Source organism: Amblyomma maculatum, chromosome 9, assembly GCF_055883805.1.
Source record: "Amblyomma maculatum isolate TAMU_Amacu chromosome 9, ASM5588380v1, whole genome shotgun sequence".
Lineage (NCBI taxonomy): Eukaryota > Metazoa > Arthropoda > Arachnida > Ixodida > Ixodidae > Amblyomma > Amblyomma maculatum.
In genome coordinates, this window is record NC_139352.1 from 31,972,065 (window position 1) to 31,999,749 (window position 27,685).

The following is a 27,685-nucleotide window of genomic DNA, read 5'->3' on the forward strand; positions in this document are numbered from 1 at the left end:
AGTGTCACGTGGGGTGTGACGTCACAGCGTCACGTCGGTAAGACATGGCTACCGGCCGCGCTACGCTGAAGGCTCGAAACCTAGAGTAGTATTGCTTTCGCAATAAAAGAAAATTTAAGACAATCAAGGAATGCCCTGAATGATATAATGCTCACAGGATTGATCCGACGGGTGGTACTTGCTGAACAACTGGTTGGTTAGTTTGTGTGGTCTAACGTCCCAAAGCGACTAAGGCTGTGAGAGATGCCGTAGTGGAGGACTCCGGAAATTTCGGCCACCTGAGGTTCCTTAACGTCCACTGATATCGCAACTTGCTGAACAACTAGTGAATGAAATGGGTATAGTTAAAGGAACAGACTTGTGCACAATTCTGAGTAATGTAATAAGCCGGTCCCAGTTTCGTTGATGTTCGGTGGATTTCCGCAATAACACCTTGTAATGCTTTGAAGGAGAAAATCGGTGATGATACCAATTAAAAATGAACCTGATATTTTTTTTCCTGCACCAACTCAAGTTTATCTTTCTCATGCAAAAATGAGGTGACTTACGGTTATTCAAGCAAGAGCCTGACGTGGAATCTATAAGCTGTTGGTTTGTATTCTTTAGAAGCGTCTCTTAATTTTCGTCTAATCAGCCTATATTCTGGCGTGATTTTGCGCATGTATTGTCAATATGAACAGTGCGTTTCAGGTTTGAAGAAAATACTACACCAAGGTACATAAATTCGTCGGCGCTTTCTACTGCGGGCTTCGAATTTTGTAATTGAATTGTAAGGGCATCTTTGTATTTGTGAAGGTCATTGTAAAGGTCATTTCCATTTGCCAAGTTCTGCTCGACACATAAAAGGTGAAAAATACATGATTTAGTAAAACCTGGTCATTGATACTGTACACAGTTGAATATTGAACAACAGCTTAACAGGAGTGTTAGAAACAATTTGGATGACATCATTAATATATATGCGTCGCCGATTTTCACTGTGTGAGATTTGGTACATAAATATTACGGTGGGTTCTATTCTCATCTCAATGAGCTACCTGAGTTGGGAGCTTCTTTCATATCAGCTACGTGAGGTGACATGAACTGGTGGACCAGTTGGTCAGACGTATTTATCCAGTGAAATAGCGCAGCTGTACGAGGTCAAGGGGGAATAACAGAACAAACGCAGCGCTAAACTGACAACAAATATTTATTCCGGATGCTTTCGGCTTATCTACTCTAGTACCTTAGAAAAAACAAAATAAACAGGGAGGAGCGGAAACGTTTAAAGTGATTCAAACCCACTCCCTATATGCGCATGCAGCTGTATCGCGCGTACATCGATTATGTGAATGCAGATAGTTGTGCTCCTCCAAGGAGATGGCAACGGAAGGGGTGCTGCACATTTGCTCCCAGCTTCATGATTCGGATGCCTCGATTATTTTTCTTGTAAGTTTATCCCTGTGTTTGGTAAACCCTTGGCTGCTTTTGAACACTGGAAAGTATGAACAATCACGACAGTGATTGCTTATGTTGCGGCAGCGTTCTTAGCGTTGTTTCCATGCTCCTTAAGTTTTTCATTTAGACAACGGCCAGTCTGGTTGATGTATGATTCACCCCATGACAACGGGACTGAATAAACCACGTTAGGCACACACTTCTTGTGATTTTTCTTGTGCTTATGACCAGATTCCAAGCTTTCCAATGGGCCGTTTACCATTGCACACAAGCCACATAATCTCACAGGTGCCGAAAAAGCAACATCCACTCCAACGTTTTTGCATATTCTTTTCAAATTGTGGGCAAAACATGGACATAGGGTATTACTACCAGATTTCTTTGCTTGGAAGGAGTTACAGCATTGCCCACCTTCAGAGTTTTCAGAATCCCTTCTGCTACTGACGCTAGAATATGAATGAGGTATTTTGCATCTGTTAGTCTTTCAACTTGATTAGGAAACTATAGGGATCGAATTTTGTGTGGACAAGATTTTTTCATGGCATTTTTAAAGCATGACGCCAAAATGCCCCTTTTCACGATTTTTGAATGGGCTGAGCTGTACGGAAGTACCGGCATTTTAATCCTAGGTTCAAATTTCCAGTATATATGACAAGCACTAAAATATAGGGTCAGATCCAAAAACTTAACGTAGCCGTTAGCAGCCACTTAATGTGTAATTTCATGCGTCGAAGGCACATGAGAGCAAATTGCGCACAGGTCATTCACTTCCACAGTGAAACTACTCGGATCACAATCTAGTAAAATAAGGTAATCGTCTACATATTGGGACACTCCTGTGACTGGACAGCTCATGAGACATTGTTTGAGTGCCATGTCAAGCTTTGCAAGAACGATGTCACTCAGCGATGAAGCGATGCAAGATTTTATGCAGATCCCTTTCTTTTGAACAAAAACAATGCCTCGCCATTCTGCATAGGTTGTCTAAAGATACTATACTAGCAGCAGATCTAAAAAGCTTTCTGCAGAAATGCCACAAGCATGTTGAAAGGCAACCGCTCCGTAGTCGTCAATTGCTTCACTAATTCACTTCAACACCGTGTCATGATGCATGGAATAATATAGGCCTTTGACATCAATGCAAAATGCGCGTAGTGGCTTTCCCTGGTCAGTGTTTATAAATTCAATACATTCGTCCTATTTATTTACCTGATAATGGTCGTCAGTACTTAAGTGAGTTAGTTTTTTTTACAAAAAAAAAAAGACCTAGCTCGCTTCTGCCACGTGCCCTCACTCACGGCAGCTCACTTAATGGAACGTCTACTTTGTGAGTTTTCTCGCTAAAAAGAGGCAGCCGAACAAAAACTTACACTCACAGGTCAATCTTTATTATTTTAATCGTGCTCGCCGTAGTATGCCAGAACCAAGACGTCACAACAGTTGCACCTACCTCAATATAAATCCAGGAGGTCACAGGATAGTAGTGGGATGAGATGGGCCACTCGTTCTCTTTCACTTTCACCCTGCACCAAAGGAAATGGTGAATGCGTGCGAAGGTTGCGGGTGAAATATATATTGCATTGCTGGCCTCTGAGACAGCTCTTCTAGCCTTAATAAGGCACAAAAACAAGTGTCTTCGACAGCTTGCAAGATCTGGCATAACCTGAAATAATTGAAGTGCAATAATTATAAACATGAAATTCTCCCGTTGTCGGCCACCTGAAGGAGGCGTCGAGCCTACACCGAGAACGAATATATGGGCACCGATTGTCTTTAATCCATGCACTGATTTCCTGCAATCTGGGCGCCGAGACATGAACATCCGGGATCCTACCGGCATTTAACCAGATCAGTTTTTTCTCTCAAATGCTCCCGCTTTCTCTTCAAACATGGCGCCCCGAAGCCACACACTAGCGCAGAACATCTCCCAATGCCGGCGGTCAAGGCGGCAGCCTTTGGAAGCGCGTTCGGGCATTAGGAATGAAGCCCGTAGCTGTGTTCTGGCGTCAGCTGATGGCGTTTTTCTCTTTAGCTGGTTTTGTATACAAGCTAGGGGCGCAAACGAACTCTCTGCTTCGCCTGCCTTCTTGTCATGCCAACTTATCTTCGTGGCAACCACCCTCCGCGGTGGCACAGTGGCTAGGGCAGGGCGTTCGTCTACTGTACCCAAGAGCGCGGGACAGAATCCTTGCTGCGGAAGCCGCTCTTCGGCAAATGCGAAAAGCAAGGTACCCGATTGTTCGATCCCAGTGCACGTTAAAGAACTCCAGGTGGTAAAAATATCCGAAGCCTCAATTATAGCGTCACAAAGTGACCAAATATCTATATAGTGACATACGCTGCAGCATTGTTCTACATTTCATTACCGTCACTGTCGCCGATGCTTAAGCAAAGCAATAAATCGTGTCGAAAGGAGATGTATAGGAAACGTCTTGGCGGTAAGCGATCGCTTTGTGAGTAATACTGACAGCAGAATGCTCCCTATGGAGATAACATGCTATTCCCATAGCCAATTCATGCTGCTATCTACTTTTCATTACACAAGACACGGGTGTTTCATTTTTTTTTCACAAGCTTTCAGTTACAGTTAGCTTTTCACTTCAATGTACATATTTTGAAGCTTGAAATTGTTAGCGTTTCTGGCTAAACTATGTCATGATTAAATAGCGAAGTCTGATGTTTTATCTGATGAACGGATTAGTCGATATGCACACTTCGCTAAAATTTAGTCTAAAATATTTGCTATAAAATATAAATATTTTGAGCAGCCGCTTACAGCAATCATAGTGTGTGAAACATTAAGAGAGTAATCTTTTTCTACGTTATTTTTATCTCCACTTGCATCAACAATAGAGAAATATAGTTGTACAAGAACGAGAAGCTGCGGTATCCGTGACGAGTTGACAGTTTCAAACTCATCAGACCTTAGTTCTCATTTGTTAATGTTCAACTCAATTTTTCAAGCCTTACTTGCTGAAAGTAGGGCCGCTACGCTGACAACTATTGATGTATGCGCTAAAAGGAAGAACGATGAAGTAACGATGCACTAAGACACTTGCTCACCAGCTTGTAGGCGCGCAAAGCGCTATGTTGTGGCTCTTGAAAAAGCAAAAACTACTCTGAGAAAGCTGTAGAGGGTGCTTTACACTGCAGAAGAAATTTAAAAGGCACCTACTAACTATACTTTTGGGTAATGTTCCAGCATAACAACTTCATTATAAGCTCTGTACAATGAACGTTACAAGCCTAAACCAGTTAGTTAGTAACACACAATGTCATTACTTCTCTAATATTGCAAATATTACGAATTTATTATCACGTAATATTATCGTCAAGCAATAATTACTTCGATCGTTACTCACTCATCCATCTAATCACAAATAATGTAAAGTAATGATTGATCATATCATTCAAACCGCCAATGTTTCCCATATGGTACCACGGCCCCGGCGCCAAAAATCACCAATTATTATTATGCGTGATATGCCACGACTACCATAATGCACATATTATAATTCTTACCGGTTAGATAACATTACTATATCCAGATGTACCCTGACATATAACCAGATGTATTTTACGAGCGCAAGAAATCGCGCGTCGAGAGAGTGTGACAAGAGGGAATAGATGACGCGTGGCTTCCCGCGCCAGAAAGGCTCTAATTAAGCGATGGAAAAAAATGACGGGACCGAGGCTATATTGACTTGCCTCAATGTCCCACTCCCAATGAAAATCATTGCCTTGGTCGGAACTAGGACTTTGGTTGAAAGAGAACACCAAATGGTATTTTGTCGCAATTTTGTAGATGATGAGCATGGACATTTTATTCAGTGGTAGAGAAAAAGAGGAGGGTCTCCTCATTTCAAAAGCGCGTTGGGTTGAGCTGGAGCGTTGTCCCCGTCAGAGTATATCATGTTTGGCTGGTTATTAGATTAGTCATCACATTCGCTGCATTGGATAGCACTAGTTTTATTCACAGTGCGTGGTTGTCAAAACACCAAATCAAACAGAAAACAAAAAATTGGGTAGAGAAAATTAGGACCTTGTACGGGTGAGAACGCACCAGCATTACTATTTGTGGTCGCCTATGACTATAATCATGCCTCAACATCACCCGCCCCTTATTTTTGTGCTTGCGATCTGTGTGAAGATGCCGTCCAGCCTCAGTGTGCTAAACCTGTCGTCATCAATCACTCCGCTGCGCTCACATTCCCTGCTGCTAAAGTGTACGACACCGATCCTAGTCAGTCGATTGCTTATAAGAACTTCCCAAGGTGATGTAGATTTGTAATAAGGGAGCAATTAGTACTCATTGACATCTACCCCAGCGCAGCAGTTTCAGAGAACGCAGTACAGATTTCCTTTGTAGCAATTTGGCAGCTCTCGGGTAGATGTCAACGAGTAATTGCTCCCTTATTACACCTATTATAGCACCCCCTACACCTGCTGTGCCGGCCGTCAGGATAAAGGTCCCATCTTTTTCGGGTAAAATCAAGTATCACAACGACGACAGACAGATTTTCACGTAATAGGGCTAGTAAATATTTCAATTTAAACTAAAAAAATTCTATAAGGCCTTCTTCGCTCTGGTGGCACCATTGTTCGTAGAGCAAGGAAAATATGTTTCAGTACCACCAGTGTTGAGAGGCGACAGCGCAATCTTTCGAGTTTTATTACATTAAGCGACATGGCACACCCGCTGTTAATTTTGCAGCGACAGCTCTTATGGAACACATTATGCAGCAATGGATCATTCTGGCAGGACTTATGTAGCTGGACGCTGGGATCACGTTTTACTCCTTGCGCAAGGCGCATCTTGTGGAATATTCGCTGCCAACAAAAGGAATGCGTAGCATTCAAACTTGAAGCCACATGTATCAATACCATAAATAATAAGACAGCATTAATAACCACTAAGAGAGTTGAATGTAACAGCTTGCGCGCATACTTGTACCTGAAATCGCCCAGCGGGAACCCAATTGCTCGACTTATCTCTGTTGCACGCATGCGTCTACATGGTGTACGATGAGTGCAACCGCTCCGCCATACAAAGAAGTCCAGTCTAATACCAATGTTCGAATAATTAAGCAATTTGAATATTCGCAAACAATTTTTCTTTTTCAAATATTGCTTTGTTCCGGTATGACGTCAAACCTTGCAACAATAAAAAACGCGTCACCCCTGGCATGAATATTTAACCTCCTTCGCATTACGACGTATGATGCCAGGGACCTCGTCTCCCAATAAAAATGCCTTTTATCCGGGGAAAAAAAAAACTAACGAAATATCTTGACCAACCCATCGAAATTCATCTCAGGCGTTCCCTGCAGGGCCCTGTAGATATTGTGAAACGTTGCGTTTTAATAGTTTTCCAGAGTATGAAAACCAGCAGCAAGGTATTAAAAAAAATCAGGGTTTAGCTCTGTTTTAACCAATTATGATCCGCAGAAGCCATGTTTGGCCGCGTTTGGCATTGATCGTCTTGGCAGCTTTTCATTGAAAGACTACCAGAGAATATGACAAGGTGTTAAACGTCTTTAGTTGGCTTGGAATTTGGTGAAAGAAAATGCTGAGTTCTCAGTTTACACCTACACGCACAATTAAAGGCACACAATTGCAGGTATATACAATGTTCTTTCAAATCATTATGACATACTAGCCTCAATTAGCACATCGATGCTAAATGCAAAACGACATGATATCAGATGTGCTTTGAACGCTGGTTAACCAACATTTGTGAGAATAGTGATACGAGATCATGGTATATGTCTCCATGCTCTCACTCTCTGTTCACACTTACTGTCCATGCATTTCATGAGGCAAGTAAGGTTTTCGCATTAACCATTGCGAGATAAATTGGGTGAAGCAAACATTCAGCGTTTATATTTCCTCTATGCAAAGTGAGCAGGATAACATAAGGGCATTCAGTTCCTACATAGATATGTGCTGGTACAAGAGTGTAAATATTTTCATGAAAAGTGCATGTGCAGCATTTGCACAGCTTGCGTCCTGTATTGACCCCATAAAATGTTTTTGCTTCTTTAGCCTTTACACCCAGCATCTAAAAGACGTTTAAAATGGTTTGGCGAAGTACCTCGTGTCCTACCCGATGACGATAAAGGTTGTACGAATAGGGGTGCCCGCATACAATATCTATAAGGCGACGAATCTATTTTGAGGCCACGCACTCAACTTGCTCCACGGCATTTTTACAATGCGTCTCTTTTTTGATATGATGCAATAGTTTTTTAGGTGCTAAAGTACTACACAGGAGGTTCAGAGCCTAGTAAAGTATTCTAATATATTTATGTCCGCTTCGTGCGGGTGCCTATTGAGGATTTGTGTGGATGCTCCGCTTTTCTAAAGCTACTCAAATTATGAGAGACGCCTGAGTGGACGACTCCGAAAATTTCGACCATCTGCGGCTTTTTTAACGGACACTCAGATTGTACAGCCCCAGGGCGCCCAGAAATCTCTATGTGAATGACAAATTCCTGTAAAAAAAAAAAGAAGAGCGTTTCATCTTTGAGACTTCTCGCTCGACACCTGAGCTACGCCGTACGTAACGACTATTATATGAGTGTCATGCGTATGAGTTACAAAGTGGAGTACCAAGTCGTAACTAAAAACTGGTTATGCCATTCAGTCCTACGATGAAACATGACATACAAACTTTTTTCTTGTTTTGGAGCTAGAAATTGATGAAGTCATTAGGCCATATGACAAAATATTGAAGTATGGTGGTGCAGTATGCATAGCTAGAAATTTATGGTGTCATCAAGAAACGTTACCAAGATGACTTGGAAAATAAAATAGAAGGTCGTAACAAGAATCTGACGTCATTGAAATCACGCGACTAAAAAGACATGCAAAAATAGTGTGGTACGTTGTAACTAGAAATTAATGACACCATTAGACCATGTGAACAGATAGGCCTTGCGAAGGTGGTGTAGTTTGCCGCAATTAGAAATTGATGATGTCATGATCAAGTTACGTGATGAAGATAGCATGCGAAGTGGCATAATATATTGTAACTAAATATTGATGACGTCATGAAGATCAGTCAATCAACAAATCAACACGGGTTAGCAATATGGTGCTGCATGCCGCAAGAAAGATGACATTGTCAAAAACGACTTACAAAAATGGTGTAGTATGTCCTAACTAGACAAAGCATCAGTGAGAAGATAAATCGATATGAATTCGCACTCTATACCTATGTTAGAAGCACTCCGCTATCTCTTGTGGGAGGTTTCGGGGCCAGAAGAGACAACCGCAATATGACGGAAGCCTTATTGGAGTGCGCGGGCTGAAGTGAATACTTGGAGTTCAATAATGGGCTTCGACGTCCTGCACATTGACCCCATCGAAACATGTTTGCTGAGCCCCGTACTGAGACCGGCTCCTTCGGCTCACAACCATACCTTCCTAAGCATTTTTAGCCTCCGCGAAGCGTTCAATAAGAAGGCTTGGCCGAGGGACAAAGAGCGTATAACTGCATCGAATGTTGAAGACGCAGCTCTAGCTGTAGCAGTCAAGCTGGAATATTGCTACAACCCGACCCATGGTCATAACTCACGTCCTGTGCATGTTCCTCCAGCCGTTACTGTCCGTGTAGAATCCTTCGTTGCGTAAGTCGCTGTGAAACTTGCTGATCACGTCGCAGCCCGTAAAGTCCCGCCTGGAGGGCTCCGCCATCCTAGATGAGAACAAAACCAAAAGAAATAAATTTAGGGAAGATAAAGAGGACAGCAATACTAAACTGATACACAAGACATCTTGTGGTTATTTGAAACACAGAGAAATCCAAACTTCGCCATCATCATGCAGTGAAAGTGGGACATTGAGCAATATTTTATTGACCTGATAATGAATCTTTACAGATCTTAGCAAAGTTCTCTTTTGAGAATTTGCCGCACTATAAACCGTTTCTTTCAACTTCAGCTGTACATAAACAAGTACTCCTGTGTTGAAAAATTGGGCGGGCAGAGCTAACACGGATGGACTTAAGGAAGCTGCCGTTTTATTTTCACTGGAGTTAATTGCACCTGCGGCAATTGCTCAGCTGTTGAAAGCAAGAGCAGCCATATATATGTTTAGGCCTTTTCTACTTTATATAAGTCCTGTCTTCAGTAAAAGCAGCCTATTATTCATTCCCACACAGTACGTTACACCTTAATAAAATTTCTTCATAAGTATTGTTTCGAGCACAATACGCAGCGGACACTTGCTGCCGTGAACGTTTAGCCTTACAGTTCTGTGAGTGGTCCGACAGTCCAGGTGAACTCGATGAAGGGACTGTCGCTGTGTAGCGTTATAGCTTGAGAAACGTAGTTGTTGAAGATCTGATGGATCTCTTGCACAAGATGCCCCTGTTGAAGAGAGCCGGGTTTACACTGCGGTCCAAAATGCCAGTTATGGTAAAAGCAACTATTCTGACAGATCGCGCGTAGTGCCGAGTCACTAATAATGCGAAAGCATTAATAGGCTCTGTTTTGTCGCCAAAATGTGAAGCCAAAGTGCGTCCGCCGAAACTAAAGCCAGAACTCTGTGAGCGAAATAAAGTCACATGCAGTGCCTTTCCTTCCATATAGACTAAATAACAGATTAACTTTAGGTGTCTATCTTACCTCACTTTCAGCCCCGGCTCCTATGTGAGGTCTCGACATAAAACATTATGCGCTGCTTTATTAAATATCCTTAACCAAAATCCATTTTCGTTTCAGGGAATTTGTATTCTAAGGTAAATGTCCTTACACAAATTGTTGCAAAGCTGCAAAGCGTCGAATTTTGAAGAGGCCGCTGGGGCTGAAATATAGAGGCTAACTAAAGGGTCTGACTTAGATTCACTTATTTATCCTTATGACATCAAATGACAGAGGAGAGGGGTCACTGAAAAGTATTGCAATATAAAGACAAAATGTTCTTTGGCCAAATGCAGACAAAGCTCTCAAAACATGTTTGCTGTGGACATAAGAAAGCGAAAAAGTGAAGAAAAAAGCGACGAGGTAGAAAACTGAATTTCGGGCAGGGTCATTCTGAAACTCAGGATAACGAACAATGCTATAGAAATGGAGTGATAAGTGCTAATCTAAATGATGGGAACAATCTAGATTAGGTCAAAGAACGATTGCTAATAACTGGTTGATTAAACAAACTTTGTTTTCATAGACAAGCCAGGCGGAAAAGGTTAGATGGACGCCACAGACGCAAAAGGCTCCCTTGTTATAACATTTCCTTTGATTAGGGGAACTTAATAGCTTATTCATTGAACCATGAACCACTTCGATCAGCGAGAATTACTTCTGAGAAGTCAGTAGTATACTGTAATCAACATCAAAAGGATGAATAAAGTGAAGTGAAGTGATGAGATGGCCATGGGCAGGACAGATAAGGAGAAGGCAAGATGACAGTAGTTTACGACAAGCGACTGGATTCCAAGTTGAGGCAAGTGTAGCAGAGTGTGGCAGAGAATTTGATTGGCGGACGAGGCTATCAAGTTTGCAGGGAGTAAATGGAAGCAACTTGCATAAACCTAGGATAATTCGAGGAACATTGAAGATATCTTCGCGCCGCAGTGAGTGCACAAAGCGAATGATGTATGCCACCATCTTTAAAAGGATTGATTGGGGAAGGGGGAAAGGGAGATTTACGGAAATGTCATGGCAAGCGCTCTGCATCGTTGGATTGATTCCATGGAGGGCTGTTTGCTGCCTAGGGCTTGCATTTTTTGCGACCACAGATTCGTCCAAAAGGGGCGCAATTGTGAAACGCCACCAAAATGTGTGAACTTCCGGGCCATACACATATTTATTGTTCTTTGTTAATATCGGCTGGTATGAAGAGAAAACATTGAAACTCTGGCAGTATGATTATTTTTTTTTACACATAGCTGGTACTCATAAACCTAAGCTCTTGGTATCAGATGTCATTTTCCTTACATTTTCGACCTTAATTAAGCTTTTGCATTACATATAAAGAATTATTTTATAATATTTATGTTGTTATTGATTTGTATTTTTAAGAGTATGCATTTTGCAAACTGCCCTGCAATATACTGTGGCCTATATCTACACTAGCTGAGATTTAAGTGTACAATTTTATGATACTTCTTCCGGTTACAAGCGTATCGCGAAGCAACTTTTCTGGCACTCCTGAAATGTTCTGCCATGGCAGCCAAGCTCATTTTCATTGATATATGCTTTTTCGATAAAGCATACAATATGAAGTTTCGAAGAGAATAACATAACAAAATTACCATGAGAAATATCAGACGAAGCAAAATGACATAGTTTGTCGTGTGTCTACCGACGTCTAGAAAAACGCTGGCCCAATCCATCACTTCAGCTCCTTTTCTTGTGCTTGATAAGCAGAATCACGATCAGCTTCAAATTATAGAACACTTGCTGAGCTTGAAAAAAAGAAAACTACAGTGCAAAAGCCAAGTTCCCACGAAGAAAACACACGGACGGAAGGACGATTCATCTAATGTATTAACACAGTTCATATTGGAAAGGCCGGTGCTACTCAGAGCTCTTATAGGTTGCACTGTCCCCATTTCAGCCCTAATTGAATTTCCTGTATGAATGTCTACAGGATTCGGTGCGCCTTTGCTCTACGGCATGAAATGGCATGAACACAATTGGAGTTGTAATACAGGAACGGCCGATATCAGTCATCTTCCATGGTTCAGGAAGGAAAATACTGGACTCAGGCTCTTAAAACATGTTTACAATTATAAATTCAGATGTTTGCTTTTAAGAAATCGAAAACAAAAATTTGTTCAAAAAGTCTACCGAGGCAAAGACTCGAGCCATATCATATGCAGAGCCCGATCCGACCGCTCCAAGTACTCTGCGTTTAAAGCTGGACAATATAGTCATAACCTTTCTTGCCTAGCGTACCTGTGCTTTTTCGCACATTAAAATATTTTTTCCTATCAGGAGGCGGCATCAGTATCTCGTATCTTTATTCTCATCGATATATTGCAGGCACGATTCAGAATAACCAAATTCGCTAGTGCTATTTGGTTTCAGACCCTCTTAGACTCACATTTGGTTATATATATATATATATATATATATATATATATATATATATATATATATATATATATATATATATATATATACTTGTGGGGCTTCTGCCACGGCTACTACCTCAACTATATTGTCTAATATGCAGTCACCAGTGCATATTTAGAGGGTCAGCGATGTGTTGCAGTTACATTACGCTCGGGCATATGTTAGCAAAGTGCTACTCTCTTCCAGACACTTTCCTAGTGAAAGATTTTTTTCAGTGTGGACAAGAAAGTACTCAACAGGACCAGACGACCTACAGCGATTGCATCTTGTAACTAATGCATACTCTCGTGGGAAATAGCGAGCTGCAGTGCGATTAACTCACCTGGTCGCTAGGATACACTTCAATAGCCTCACAGAATTAAGGTATTTGCTAAAACTAGGCATATCGTACACATACGCAAACGTTCTTGCATATGTTAAATGCCTAATAGCATGCTGACATAGCTGGCAGCAGGACACTGCTTTTCTCGCTTTGCCTCCGCACCGAAACCCGCCGTCGTGTTGTAGCTTCGAACCAGAAATGATCTGTCCGCTTTGACCGTCATATTCTATCGGTCCTTCCGGTTTAAGTTCCAAAGCAAGCATAGCCTGTCCGGTTTGATCTCCATAACTGGGCGACTCCGACAAGATTAGGCTCCTAAACAGGCATGGTTTGTCGCCTTTCACCTCCATAGCAGAGCTGTTAGTCAAGTTTTAGTGTCGAATCGGACCTGATCTGCCTGGTTTCAGCTTCAGTCTTGTTTAGCCTGGCCGGTTTGAAACTCTGAACCGGTATAAGCCTGTTAATCTTCATACGGGGCAGGCCACATCGGTATGAGACGCTTGGAAGAAAAGACGGTCTAGCGTGATACGGGATTTTCAGTAAGGAGAGATGAGCTGAGGACACCCCACTACTTTCCGGTTTGAGACAGGTTACACCGGGCTCAATTAGTGCTCATACCGGACAGAACATAACTACTTCGAGTCTTATACTAGCTTATTTGGGTGTAGCGTAGGGCTCTCACCGGATGTTAGTCAGCCAATTATTACTTGAGCATAGTGGATTGCGCAGTACACGCCCCTAGCAGTCACCGGAGATAAACTTGGAGCGCATAAATACTGGCATGAGAGTAAGTTTATGTAGGAATATGAAACATACCGTAGATGATAAATTGAACAAAGCTTGACCTTCGTAATATATACTAATAGCTACATATAAGTGACGCTGCAGCTGTATATGTAATTCCTCCAGAGAGAGGTCTTTAAGGAAATAAAATGAAGGGAAGTGAATGTCGTATTCGATTGGCAAAGTACAAAGCAGGGGACATATCAGCAGACGGTAAAAAAATGCGCAAGGAATGAGAAATAACACTGGACCTAGCTGCTTTGGTGAAATTACTTTTTGTCTTGCTTTTTGTTCGTAATGTGAACCAACTGAGCTGAAGTTCGTTAAAACATCCATTCACTGTTCATATCTATTTGAGGCTTGGTCAAGAGTCTCCCGCTCCTTTTTTTTGTGTGATATGGCACTTTGCCTGCCCAAAGTGATGCAAAATATTTTATGTGAGACCTCATTTAGTGGCAAGTGTTTTGTTTGAATGTGTGTGTGTGTGTTTTTTCAATGAAGTACCTGCGTCTGTGCTCCGCGGAAGCACGTGAAGATAAAGGATGTATCACGACATGCGTTATCGTGCCAGATATGTTGTTGTGTAACCATAATTTAGTGCGCTAAGAAACTGTGAAACAAGAGCGAGTAGTAACATTTCGAATATTCTTAAATGCTCTGTACAAACCACCTGTGCTTAATAGATGTTCTGTAGTTGGCTGACACCTACTGATAGCAAGGAAAATTTTCAACAAGCTTACAGGAAAGTGCATGGCTACAACCGCAGTTTACACGCTTAGAAAAATATAAGCCGAACATAAAAACATGCAATTTCGTCAATGGCATGCATAACTTTATACGTCTAACAAATACGACGAAGGATATAAAATTTACATGCCTCAGTAGTCAGCAGTATGGAAAGGCTTCGCATGTTAGTGGTTCTAAACCTTTCTGGACAGTTTTCATTTTCGTTTTTGTTCATTTAAAATGGTAATTGCAATGTTTTGAAATTCTGAATGTCCTTTTTTGGCTTCCATTCTTTCTCTAAACAAATAGGGTTGCTGGGAAATGCAGGCCGATCATTTACAAATCCACCCATTTTGGTGCAGGTCCATCGTACGCATTAGGACGTTTTTTTTTTGTTTAGTCCTCTAAAATATTCGTCAATATTATTCAGCAGTGGCTTCGAGTAGAACGCCTTTGAGGTGCCTATTACAGAACTAACACTTTAACATCCAAGCTAAAATGCATGCGATGGTGCAAAACTACAAAAGAGGTTTTGGACTTGACACGCAACCGCATTGAAGGCGCTTCTAGAATATTTCCCAACGCATACTAACAAAAGCCGACCGCCGCTGTGCTGCTGCAGCAAGTGATCCCTTTTAGATTTTTTGAAAAACAGTATATTTATTGAGTTTATTCCGCATCAAAGCGCCCCATACGAAACAATTATAAGGGTTCAACGCTGATGAACCAAATATTGAGCGAAAGCATTAGCTGCGGGTGACCGAGCATTCTTCTTCTCGTTTTCTTTTTCCTCAGCCCACATATAAAGCCCCGCTTGAACCAAGTCGTATGAACGAGCCTTATTGGCCTATAGGGGTAACGTGAATGCCAGGGTCCTAGCAGGCTGATTGTGACATAACCGTCCCGTGTGAAACGAGAGACCCAAGCTGGTCGCTGCTGCCAGCCCATACCCTAGTGTCACGTGAGGTGTGACGTCACAGCGTCACGTGGGTGAGACGTGGCTACCGGCCGCGCTATGCTGAAGGCGGTTGCGGCGGCTCCGACCACCTGTGCCTCTCATGTGACGTCACTTAGTTTGCGCATGCGCAGCTGTCGCTTTTTCTAACGACGGGGCACACACGAGACTCGGAGTTGACTAGCCTAGTGAAGCTTTTTGCTTCAAAACGCGCCAATATGGCGCGACTCACCTTGATGATGCGGTAGGTGACGGCGCCGCCCATGTCCTTCGCTTCGCTGGTAGCCGTGAAAACGTAGTGACCAGGGTCAGATGTGTTTGTCATTGACGTCTTCTGGAACAAGTAGGCGGCAAATGTCTGCCTCAACTGCACCGACACCTTAGATCCGTGCAGGAGGACCGACGAGAGGAGACCAGTCTTCGGGTTCAGTGTAACGTGGTACCTCTAGGAAGAAACCACAATCCGAACCGGTAGCATGTAATCAGGCCATTTGTTCTGAAATTACTTGACACAGTGCCGTTAAAGCATAACATAACGTCATAGCATAGTATCCCCAGCCTAGAAAATGCGTAGTTGCATAGACCTATGTACAGTAACATAACAGCGCTCGAAGAATGCCATTTTAGGATTTTGGAGTAATGCTAAATTATTCCGATGTGAGATCTCATGCATTTACTTGAGAGCGCACACCTTGAAAGTATAGCAAGGTACGGACTGTGAGAGCACAATATAGCACACTGTAGCGTAGAACTGTAGTGCGTTGCACGACGTTATGATGCAGCATGTACATCAAACGTTTTGCCTTTTATCAACATGAAACTTTTGACGAGATTATGCAATGTAATTTTTAAATAATACAATACTGGTTCGATATGCGATAATAAGGGCGTGTTGGTAAGGCATAGCATAGGCTATCATAGCTTAGAAGAGCAAGCACTGGAAAGCACATAAAATATCAGCACAGACCTCCACAGCGAAGAATAGACTAAAGTAACTTGTTCCGGTGTACTACAGAAGCCGTCTCAAATATCTAAAGTAGGGTTGCGCAAATTTGATTTTATATTAACACTGAAGGTTTCGACTCATTGAGAAGTGCTCTATGTATTTCATCCACTGAAAGAAAATACAAAGCACGGGCAGCATCCTTGCCCTCTTCCTCACTAAATAAAGAATGGGGAAGGGCACCACTTATGCCGAGAAAATATCTGTCTATATCATATATTGTTCTCGGAGGTTGACACCAGGAATGCTTCAGCATCTACATATGTATCCAGTAGTGTGAACTGGCAAGTTAACTTAATAAAGTAGGACGCTCCGACAGACGCGACTGTTTGTTTCAAAGTTTATTTAGCCGACAGTTTCAAGAATGATATTCTCTTCCTCAGGGCCACTTTACAATCACAAATTTTTTTGGTCACCGACTTGAAAAATAACGAGGTGTGAAACCACCCACGCAACCCACTCGAGAATGTGGGCTCGACCGCATAACCTGCTGCCCTCAAAAAGCACCCAAAGCTGCCCTGACGAAAGGAATACCATTTCTTAAACTTTCCGCGAAATATATATACACTGGGTATCCCAGCTAAACGTAACCAAGGATTTAAAAAAAATACTGCGCTGAGCCATAGCACAGTCAAATCAGTTAGGAGTTGCAAAGAGCCGCCTATGCTAGTCTGAAGTATTTTTCTTTCACTAAGATTATAATAGCAAATACTGATTAGCTATTTTTAGTTATTGACTTATGAGAACTGTTAATCCAAAAGTTGTAGATCGAAAAATAGCTAACTACACACAACAGCGTCCCAATGAGGACATGCCATAGCGAAAAACACGACACCGACGCACACTGGCAACTGTAATACAAACAACGGAACTCGAACTTTCTCTTTGACATCCAAGTGCAACTTCCCCCTCTACACCCACGCATATCACACTCGCACACCTCTTCGTTCCCAAGCAGATATGTCTGGCCAACAAAAAACATTAGCAACCCTTACATCCAAGGTAGCGTGCACCAACTGGCCCTACAGGCTGCTATCTTATGCCAGCCACGTTGTGTTCATCAAACTAGCGCTTAAGTAAAGTGTTTATTTAGCAGCCGAAAATGACGCCTGGAGCAACAAAAAAATTAGCAGGTTTCAACGCTGCTGAACCAAATATGGAGCGAAAGAATTAGCTGCGTGTAACCGAGCGTTCTTCTTCTTCCTCTTTCTTCTTCTTCCTCCTCCTGTTTCCTCCTGCTCATTCTTCCTCCTTCTCCTCCTCCTTGTTTTTCCTCCTCTCAATCTTACTCCTCCTCCTGCTTCTTGTTTTTCCTCCTCTCATTCTTCCTCCTCCTCTTCCTTCTTCCTCTTCCTTCATCTTCTTCATCCTCCTCCTCCTTCTTCTTCTTCGTCTGTTAGGCGCAGCGCCGGCTCGGGGACCACGGATAAGGCACACAGCGACGAGCGGTTAGACCTGGCGTAGTAATGCTTTCGTAATAAAAACATTCCTCGTGACTGCTGCAACAATTAGTGTCATTACGTGCCCGCGATAACAAAATCCGCTTATCCCTAGGACTCGCGTTAGATACCAGCCGCTGCAGCCGCATATCGATGGAGGAGGGGTGCAAGGAGCCTGTGTAACTTCCTACTTCAGTGTATATTAAAGCAACCCCAGTTGGCCTAAATTGGCACTGTTAGCGCATGGCTATTTTATTGAAAAATAATGATAATAGGTAGTAAAAAGATTTTTCTTGCACTAATATTAATTATCGCTAACAGCGAAGGCACCTACTAGGACTGCGGAAATAAAGGGACAGTATCAAAACAGGTAAGGGAAAACAAAGAGGGGAGGAATAGAGAGAAAGGACAGGGTAGGGTATGAAAAAAAAAGAAGTGTCGAAGCATCAGCAGATTCCAGTTCGTGAGTGTAGGCGTTGAAGCAATGGCCGGTGGATGCACCGACAATACAAAAGGAGCGCGCGCGTGAATGTGCCTTTGTGTATGTGTGTTTGTGTCTTCCTGGAGGATCTATGTCTTTGACGCTCTTGTCCCTGCATAAGCCCACAGCAGGTGGCTAACATCCAACTCTGCAGCAGCCCCAGCCTTCATCCTTCTAAGGGATACCTCCTCCAGTCTAGTTATGAGGGACGGGGTACGTGCAATGCGGAATGAGAGCACGTGTACGAAAAGTAGTTAGCCTAAAGATACAAAACATAAATATTACATAGATGTGGTCGATTACTGCATAGTCTTCAACGTAGCATTAACAATGCAAGAATAATTTACCAGAATAGTATTCTGGGAGTAGAAATGACTATGAATTTGATAAGATTATCGCATCCTATATAGTGAGAACTATACCTTTTGTAAACGATTCCACTCGAAGTACTTTGCGCCTAATATATTCGCTAAATGTAAAGAACGTCATTGCCATTACTATTTTAAACTTGCATCAGATGGCCTACGGCGCTGCGTTATGTTTTGTTGTCATGCATTTAACATCAAAATAGTTAATTTTGCATGTGGAAATAAGGAATCATCTCCTGTTCCTAGAACGAGCGCGAGGCACGCAGTTGGCCATAATTAGAACTGCTTGGGCTCTTGGAATGTCGTAAAACAGACTTCATACAGACAGAAGTAAGGAGAGACTGTCGACTAAGTTGAAATTGTTCGTGTCAAACGAGACAGCCTGCATATGCCACGCTTTTGTAAGGAAGCCGAATCCCATCCAGCTTTACTGGCAACGTTTTGAAAAGTGCAAGTTGTTGAGGCATTGATTATATTCCGAAAATACATAGTTTCAGACTCAAGCACAGTACCTCGTTTTCAATGAAGTTCACCGCTTCGTCAAGGTCGAGGAAGTTCTCAGGGCTTTTACGACTTTCTTGGGCGGGTCCCACCTTGACGTGGTACAAGCTCGCTCCCAAAGGATCTACATCGGCTTGGAACACCAGTGACTGCCGCACATCTCCCGAGCTCTCCTGTATGCCATGCCGGTGCGGAACCAAGGAAACCGTCTGGGAGGCGGAAACGCAAAATAAAGTACGACACCTATGATATTATGACGAATGTCTGCAAAACATTCATGGTTTTGAGATCTAGAAAAGTAAAAATGCAGCCGTACCTTTTATATTGGTAAAATATAAGCTCTATTCTCCATGCCCATCGTCCAGAAAGCAATAAAATCTGTATTAATTTACCCGTGCCGCCGGTGCGAACTTCAAGCATATACTGTTCATATATTATTTTTAGCCATATTCACATCAGTTACTTGAACAACGCAGTAACATTGTCGAAAAGTTGATGGTTACATGACTGATGCTATTGGACAGCACTGAATGAGCTAAGACTTTTTTGCATCATTAGATTTTACATTCGACACAATACCATGCGCCTTTGGCAAGGCCTCCTGTGCACTTACATCTACTGTGAAAATTACAGAATTGCAGTTAGCTTCGCTCAATTTTTGTTCTCATAAAAATGGTGCATACACACAAATGGGTCATGACATGCACTTAAGAGCTTAATGATGAAAGCCTTCCTTTCTTCGTCTCTTCTCCCTCGTCTGTCCACTTCTCTTTTTCCTCTATCTTGTGTGCTTGTTTACTTATTATAATTTCAGTACTTATATTTATTTGACTTAGTTGTCAGACTTATTGCGACTTCCCCATGGGGAAAATTATGTTTATGTGAGGACCTACTCCGACGTCTCGCTGACACTTCCCGCGGAATCTCGCAGAAAAATCTCGCACACACGAGATATTCACCACAATCAAGAAAAGCTTTCGCTTTAATATACACTGCAAAACAATATCTAAGCAATGAGGTCGTTCAGCCTATTTTTGAGCAACAAGTACCCAAAATTATGCGCGTGTTCTTTGCATTTTTGCGTCTCGACCTTACTCCACTGGCTGAGATATGTTAGCTCCTAGTTCGACGAGACGTTAGAGCGCAACATTTAAGCGAAAGTTTGGTGGTTGGGCTAGTTTCTAGTTGAACCGTGTCGCCGTTGTCCAAAGTGAGAAACATCTTTTGGCCGAGCTGGCTAACCTAATGCGTTTTTTAAACTTTGTGACGCCTTACGTTTTGCTAGCGCGCTTCGTGGTATAATACCTTTACACTTTCACCTTCTTTGTTTTTCATTGTTAGCATGAAATAAAGATACAAAAGAGAGTCGCCAGCCAAAGAGAATTTTTCAGAAGAAAACCGAGCCACGAGCAATGCACCGCTCGCACGTGGCTCTTCTTGATCTTGTTCTGACAATCCTCTATGGCTAGGGAGAACAATAATGTTCATTGTAAGTGCGCACACAAGTACGCACATTTATCAAATACTTTTTCCATGCCGTCTCCCATAGCCTGTCTCTTTTCGGAACGTGCAACCCCACAAACTATCAAATACTTGAACCTCGATGTATTGAAAAAACACTGAAATATTTTCACTCGAATTTCTGCATAAGGAGTGTCGTAACTGTCTTAAGAATATTTAGTCAAAGCACGAATTTGAAGGCAGGATCTAGTTACCAGTTTTCATGGCTAAGGAAAGTATCTCTTCGACTAACCTTCTGTCAGACTCTTTGACTTCCGTATAGTGGACATGCATGACGAAAAAATTATTGCTCTTGGCATATTTAACCCAATATAATTTCTGAGTACCACTCTTGAAAAAACTGCAAATCATCTCTTAGGTTCGATCTCGGCAGCAGACTGTTTTTGAACCGCTCTGAGGCGGCTTCATGAACAGTGTAAGGACTAAAAACAAACAAACGGAAAGGCTAAGGACTTAAAAAACGCAAGAATATGTATAATGATGCGTTAGGAAAACCCTTTCCTTGTCACGGGTGAATCATAGGAAGACATAAAACAAAAGATAAAACATGACAGCTAAAAAGCGATACACGTCTGCGGGGTCCTGCAGCGTGTTAAAGTGTAATCACCCTAAGACATCGAGAGAAGAGCCGGACGACCGAAAGCCACAGGCTACCCCTCCCAAATTACCTGCGATTCAATCTTCGCGCCATTTGGCCCGGTGACAGTTGTTATGCGTTCACCGTCCCCTTGGAGAGGCAGATGAATATATGGGGAGACCGGCACGCTCGCTGGGTTGTACACGATCAAGCCGAACTGCGGTGCCACAAAATCAATCAATCAATCAATCAATCAATCAATCAATCAATCAATCAATCAATCAATCAATAATTGCATATTGGCTGATCTAAAAAAATTCATTATTCAAACTGTTGCACGAAAATGAAAGAGAACAGGCATGACAGGCGTAAATAAAACTTGAAGTACACATCAGAAAATTAACGATCAAATTGAAGGCACCTTAGTAAAAGCGGACTGAATATTCTCGCGAATTAAATCACCAACTATTAGATTCCATAGAGCATGCAAAATTATTGCTCTCGCGTTTTTATTTAGGTTCATCTGTTCGTTTTTCCGCTTGACGTAATGCACAGCAATGCAATGCATATTCAGTTTATCCAAATCGAAAGCATTCATGGTGTTGCTGCCAAGCTATTTCCAGCAGCATAAAAAAAGGAGGCATTTGAAATAAAACAGAATTCCGTTAAAAGAAGTACGTGAGGAAGGCTTAATTCAAGTAATTTAATAAATAAGAGCGTGTCGTACATTTAGGCCACAAGTCAGTCCGAACACGAACTTACAAAGAACTAGGGCACCGAAACACGTATAGAGTGCTGTTAACATATTTGCTTCGTTTTCACTGTCAATCACACAAGAAACGGGTCAATAGTAAACACCCAAAAACCAGCAGAAAGAACGACGCTGGCTGTTTCTGAGGTGCGATAGTAATATACATGATGCTGAAATTTCAAATCAGTATAGAATGAATAATATAAAACTCTTGTAGACTGCTTTCAACATATTTACTTCGGTTTAAGTTTGATAAACGCAAGATACGTGTACAGTGTAGACATGCGGAAAATGCACAAACAACAATGTTGGCTGCTTTTAAGGTGCGAGCATGTTACGCGTGATGCTTAAATCTCAAACCAGTATAGGATGAATAATATTAATATTTCTCATTTTTAACTTTCTGCTACTATAAATCATGTTTTCATCAAGTCTTCTTTAATAATAATAAGTCTGCGTTATTATACTAGTAAATATTAATAAAAAATGGTTCTGAGGAAAGGAAAGGCGGTGGTGTATCTGTCACCCTTGTTTCATGGACACCTGAACCGCATCGTAAGGGACAGAAGATGGGAGTAAAAACGGAGAGAAAGAAGTGCCATGTTGGATGGCTACTGAGTAGCTTAGACCACCTGGGATCATTAACGAATACTGACATCTTGTTTATAATATTGAGATCTTGGTTTCTCCATACTGAAGTTAGATGTCGTGTTAAATATCTTTTAGTTGACTGTTCTAGAGAAGACGTCGTTGGTGCGACTGCCATGACTTGGGACTGGCACAAAGTCTGTCGTGTTTGATTCAAAATTAAAGGCCTACCTCACGAATTCCTCTAGCTGCTGGTTTTCTGCGCTTGTAATGTGAGATATGTAATGTCTCGTTGCCATCTCTTAGCACCTGTCTTTAGCGGCCGAATCGTGGCATTTATGAGTCGCGTAGACGTAAAACACAGAACTGCGTCATTTTCTCCCTCGGCTAGCACAGTGAAACCTCAAATGCCCAAGTTAGAAATTTTTGTTTGGTTCTGTACAAAAGCGTAATCATGATGTACCCACGTCGAACTAAAACTAATGAAAATTTTACCTTGTCGCAAAGGTATTTATGCAAGGTGTTTGGCAGTAAACCTGTTGAGACTATATGCACTTCTGTACTAACATCATTAGTGTGTGTAGTTACAACAGGAAAGTACTGCAGAGACAACTAGAGAAGCATAAAAATGTACCACACAGCTATAGAACAGTCTGCCGATACGACAGAGCTACAATATATTTCACCGTATCTTTAACGATATTTGACAGTTCTGCAGTATTTTTGGATTGAGCTTCCTCCAAGATAACAAGCCATCTTCAAATTATATCTTGACAGTGCCATTCCAAGCCTGATGGGCAGCTCGCTTTATGCTCGGCGCCTTAGTGGATTTTTGTAGGTATAGGCCGGTCATAGACAGCACTGTTTCACTAGCAGTCAGTGATAAGCATACATGCAGGTCTTCTCACTCGGACACTTTCAATAGGCACTGCATTTTTCTTATAAAATCTGTAAAAGATGACTCTTAGCACGGCGATGAAATGAGTGGGCGCGTTCTATCAATCTCCTGCATAATTTTGTTCCACGCTGCGCATGTGCAATACGCCTCTAGAACTTTGTTTTCTGGTGTGGGCAGGTAATAAGCTCAGTTTTTACAAAAGACTGCACTGCAACGTTTACGCGCCGACAATCTTTTCTGGGTGATTCTATATACAGAGATGAATACGTTGAAGGGACGCTGAATATAGAAACTTGCTTGAAATGAGTTTTTGCAATTCGCCTATGATAGGTTTACGTTTGTTGACGGATCTCCAGCTTTTACGAGCTTAAAAAGATAAGAACAGAAGTTATGGCGTTCCGAACACTGGAAAAACACCACAAATAAACTGCGGCGAGTCAAAAAATCATTTACTGTCTCACTGAAACTACGCTGCATCCCCAGTCACTTAATAACGACGGTGACGAAGTATATCTCGTTCTTGAAGTTGCGGGTAAATCGAATAGCATAAGAATGTTCAGCTCATATTTACATATCAATCATTACTTTGTTTCCAGCCGGATAAACATCGGTACTCCCAGAAATACAGTTATAAAATTGATTTCTTTACCGGGACTTGTAATTAGCCTATTATGTAGGCCGGCCAAAGGCTGTTTATTGCTCTGAAAATTATTTATTACATACTTGAATCAGCGCTAACATTGTGTGAAATGAGCTCACCGCTAGAAATTACCTGTCATATTTTTTATCCTTTTAACATGATAACAAAGATAAATCTCATCTGATTACTCAGAACGAGTTTTGACAATGTGCAAATCTTGTTCACATTGTAGCTGTGCAATACCGACTTCTGCATGACTTCAGTTTATATGAAACAATACACACCAGACAGTGCCTTGTATGGACACAGGGGGATAATTGAATAAGAAACAAACTGTAACTTGAACCACGTGCGACAGGCACCTAAGCACGGTCTCCTGTAACTTCATTTCTTAAACGCTATGCCTAGCCAACCCAAACAGGTCAGCTGACCTGAACGTTAGCCGCTATGCACCTACCTAGACTAGGGCCACTCAATGAAGGTAAACTAAAAACTTTTAAAAATACTGCCAGACTCCTTCCCCTTCCATTGCCTTGCTGTTCGATCCTTTCATGTGCCAAAGCGTTAGTTCTCCTAGGCGGAGGCACGCAACGCGGACAGCATATGAAAAATGAAAGTACCATTTTGTTACAGTGCGATAAGTACCACTACGTGATCACTCACAGAACATGCCTTATTTTGAGGCCGCATTTAGGGGTGAGCGGTGAACAACGAGGTGGAGAAAAGTTGAGTAGGAGGAAATAAAATATAGCGCTAACTTTACAGTTACAATGCGTTCTTCTTAGCAAGACGTCTGGGCCATGATCTAACGCATTCAAGCTGTTCTGCAGCCGGTCATGTGATCTTTACCACACGTTTCGCTTCGTTTGCTGCAAACCCTTTCATACACATCATTTTTCACAATTGTATTATTGCACACTATGGCTTCGAACAGGAGCCTCGTCTTCAAAGACGTGCCACCACGAGTGGCATGTGGCGCTGTATAGCTTTTAACGCGATATCGTTAGGGGCCCCGCTTCGCAGAAAAGCAGGTTTCGGCGTTGTGGCTGTGAACAGAAAATCAGAAGATCACAATCTTCTGATTGCTTCTGAGAAGCAACAAAAGTTTCGCGGAAACGGGTGGAGTCGCACAAGGTTTCTTCGCAGAACGAGGTGTGCACGCAACCACTCCGCCACAGAACCGCATTGATTCTCTGACAATAAAGGTAGACCTAATGTATGCATTGACTTTTCACTGTCAGCTAATGCTTATGTGTGTGATTAGAAAGAAACTAATTACAGAAGTAATAGTCAAGCCAGTTACAAATAACATTTCCGGTTTGGTTACCTGCAATGCGGTGCTAATTGGATAATGCCTTCGATCGAACGGCGCTGCCGCAACAGATAGCGCGAGACACCGCCAGAATACAAGCCTTATACATCCACCCATTGTCTTAAAATAATGGCGTTTAAATGCTATCGCGTTAAACTGTTAAACGCAAAGCTTAAGCGTTCATTTTTTTTTAAATATCTGGATAGCGTATGACATATGCCCTTCCCGGCTATAATGAAACGTGTTGCGCTAATAAATGTACCTCATGTTCTTTGCTGTACTGGCATTCGCTTTGGTTGAGGAGATGACAGAAGTGGAAATTCGGGGTGTTATTTACGGTAGCTGCACCCGGATCCAGCAGCGACGCCACGCTTCTGCTGATGACTTTCTGCGGCGAAAAGCAAAAAGGCAAACCGTATTGTGTAAAATACCGCTTCTCATAAAAAAAGTACAGTGTACTGCTCCGCCCTGAAATGTCCTTTGTGAGGCAATCCAGATACGCAGCCGTCAGTGTGCTATGCTGGTAAGAGACTCTACGCTCTAGCAATGGATAGTGCCCGCGAGCTTGCAATGTGTACTTTACAACTCGCCGCGGAAATACGACAATTTCATCACTATGCCATAAATGGAGGACATGACATCGTCTACCAATGGCTTCTAGGACACAGCGGCATAGCGGGCAATCTCCGGGCAGACGAGGTCGCACGAACAGCCCACCAAGGCGGCGATTGCGTGTTGATTCCATTTTCCAGGGCAGACGCGGCGGGCGCACTTGCGCGGGAACACACGCTCTCCTTGTGGAATTCTGACCAGTTTGCGAACTGCCGCTTAAAATCCCTGGACCCTGACCTGAAGCTCCGGCTTCCACCTGGCCTACCCCGATGTGAAGAAACTTTGCTGTGCCGCCTGTGGGTTGGTACGTGTAGCATTTACAAACTCTTATTCTTTTGTGATAGGTATGGCAAATAGCCCTGCATGTACAAACTGCGGGTGCGAAGACACTATAGGCCACATTCTTTGTGAGTGCCCCATATACAACGAGGGAAGACAGTGCCTATGTCGTGCGCTGGAGCGTCTAGATGGACGCCCACTAACTGAAATTAAGATCCTAGGTCCCTGGCCACGGCGATCGTCTGCGGTGAAGGCCTCCCAGGCACTGCTCCGCTTAATGAAAAGCACAGGACTGATCGAAAGGCTATGAATTTTTATGTTACGTGATACGACTGTGACGTGATGTGATGTGACTGTACTGTCATCACCCATCCCTCTCTCACCCACAACTTTTATACCCATATCTACCCCTCTCTCCCAGTGCAGGGTAGAAAACCAGTTCTTTTACTGGGTAATCTCCCTGCCTTTCCTCCTCATCTTCCTCATCCTCCTCCTCCTCCTCTGTATCTCCTATCTTCTGTATTACACAGGCGGTGCTATGGCAGCCCAAACCTGTCTGCAGAGCCAAACGGTCTCCAAAAGATTTAAAATATGTCAACCTTTTTCTTCCGCAAGAACAAAAAAAAAAAAAAAAACTTAGGAGGGATGATTAATAGAAAAACCACTTGTATTCGGGGCAGAAAGCAGTGTTCCGCATTAAGTGGCGGATCGGGCACATAACGCTACAATGTCAGCTTAAATGTTCTCTAAGATGAATAGAATGTTGAACCGGCCATGAATGCCTATATGCCACCACGTGAATTATCTATTACTTCTCTACAAGAAATATAAGTAAGAAATTGTCCATAATAACCGACGTCGCAATCTTGTTTCTCTAGCTTATAATAAAATTAATAATCATCCTAATAGATGAACGAAAGTGTCTCACCTCGCATTCAGAGATGCCTTGATGCAGCATCTTCGCATAGTCTCGGGCCACGTCATCCGTGCAGGTTCCCCTGAACATAGGAAAGGTGATACCAGACGAGGAGTAAGAAGATTAAAATATTGAGGCCGCCTTAGCTTTCGAAGACTCACGTTATGCCGTCGTGATGTTGCAACGTAGCAACGGCTTCACCTGCACAGGTAACAGAAAAAGATTAAAACTAATCTGACGGTTTTCACTTATCGTAGGAAGGGGCTGTTTCTGCAGGCGGAGAGGGTAACATTTGTGAACTGGGTTTTCTGTACGCAACCATCAAATGCTTCCTGTCACGAATCTCTTGGAGATTTTACCTAACGTATGCCTCATATGTGCTTCGTGGTATGGCCGAGAAAAACTCCTTAGCTAAGCAAAGGAAACGGAAGGAAAAGCGAAATATAAAATAATAATATATTAAAATATAATAATACAGAAATATTAGAGACA

General features: G+C 42.4%; 1 protein-coding gene across 1 annotated transcript in view; it reads right to left on the reverse strand.

The window, feature by feature from the left end:
- The window catches only part of LOC146178777 (lysosomal alpha-mannosidase-like), a 48,063-nt gene that overhangs the window by 12,388 nt on the left and 7,990 nt on the right, over positions 1 to 27,685 (reverse strand). The window contains exons 4-12 of the mRNA XM_084580030.1: positions 27,355 to 27,394; positions 27,206 to 27,275; positions 25,649 to 25,774; positions 21,289 to 21,414; positions 19,111 to 19,308; positions 15,540 to 15,752; positions 9,701 to 9,809; positions 9,017 to 9,131; positions 2,888 to 2,960 (exon numbers count right to left, since the gene is read on the reverse strand). Of these exons, the coding sequence (XP_084436156.1) occupies positions 2,888 to 2,960; positions 9,017 to 9,131; positions 9,701 to 9,809; positions 15,540 to 15,752; positions 19,111 to 19,308; positions 21,289 to 21,414; positions 25,649 to 25,774; positions 27,206 to 27,275; positions 27,355 to 27,394 (1,070 nt within the window). The remainder of the gene's footprint in view (positions 1 to 2,887; positions 2,961 to 9,016; positions 9,132 to 9,700; positions 9,810 to 15,539; positions 15,753 to 19,110; positions 19,309 to 21,288; positions 21,415 to 25,648; positions 25,775 to 27,205; positions 27,276 to 27,354; positions 27,395 to 27,685) is intronic.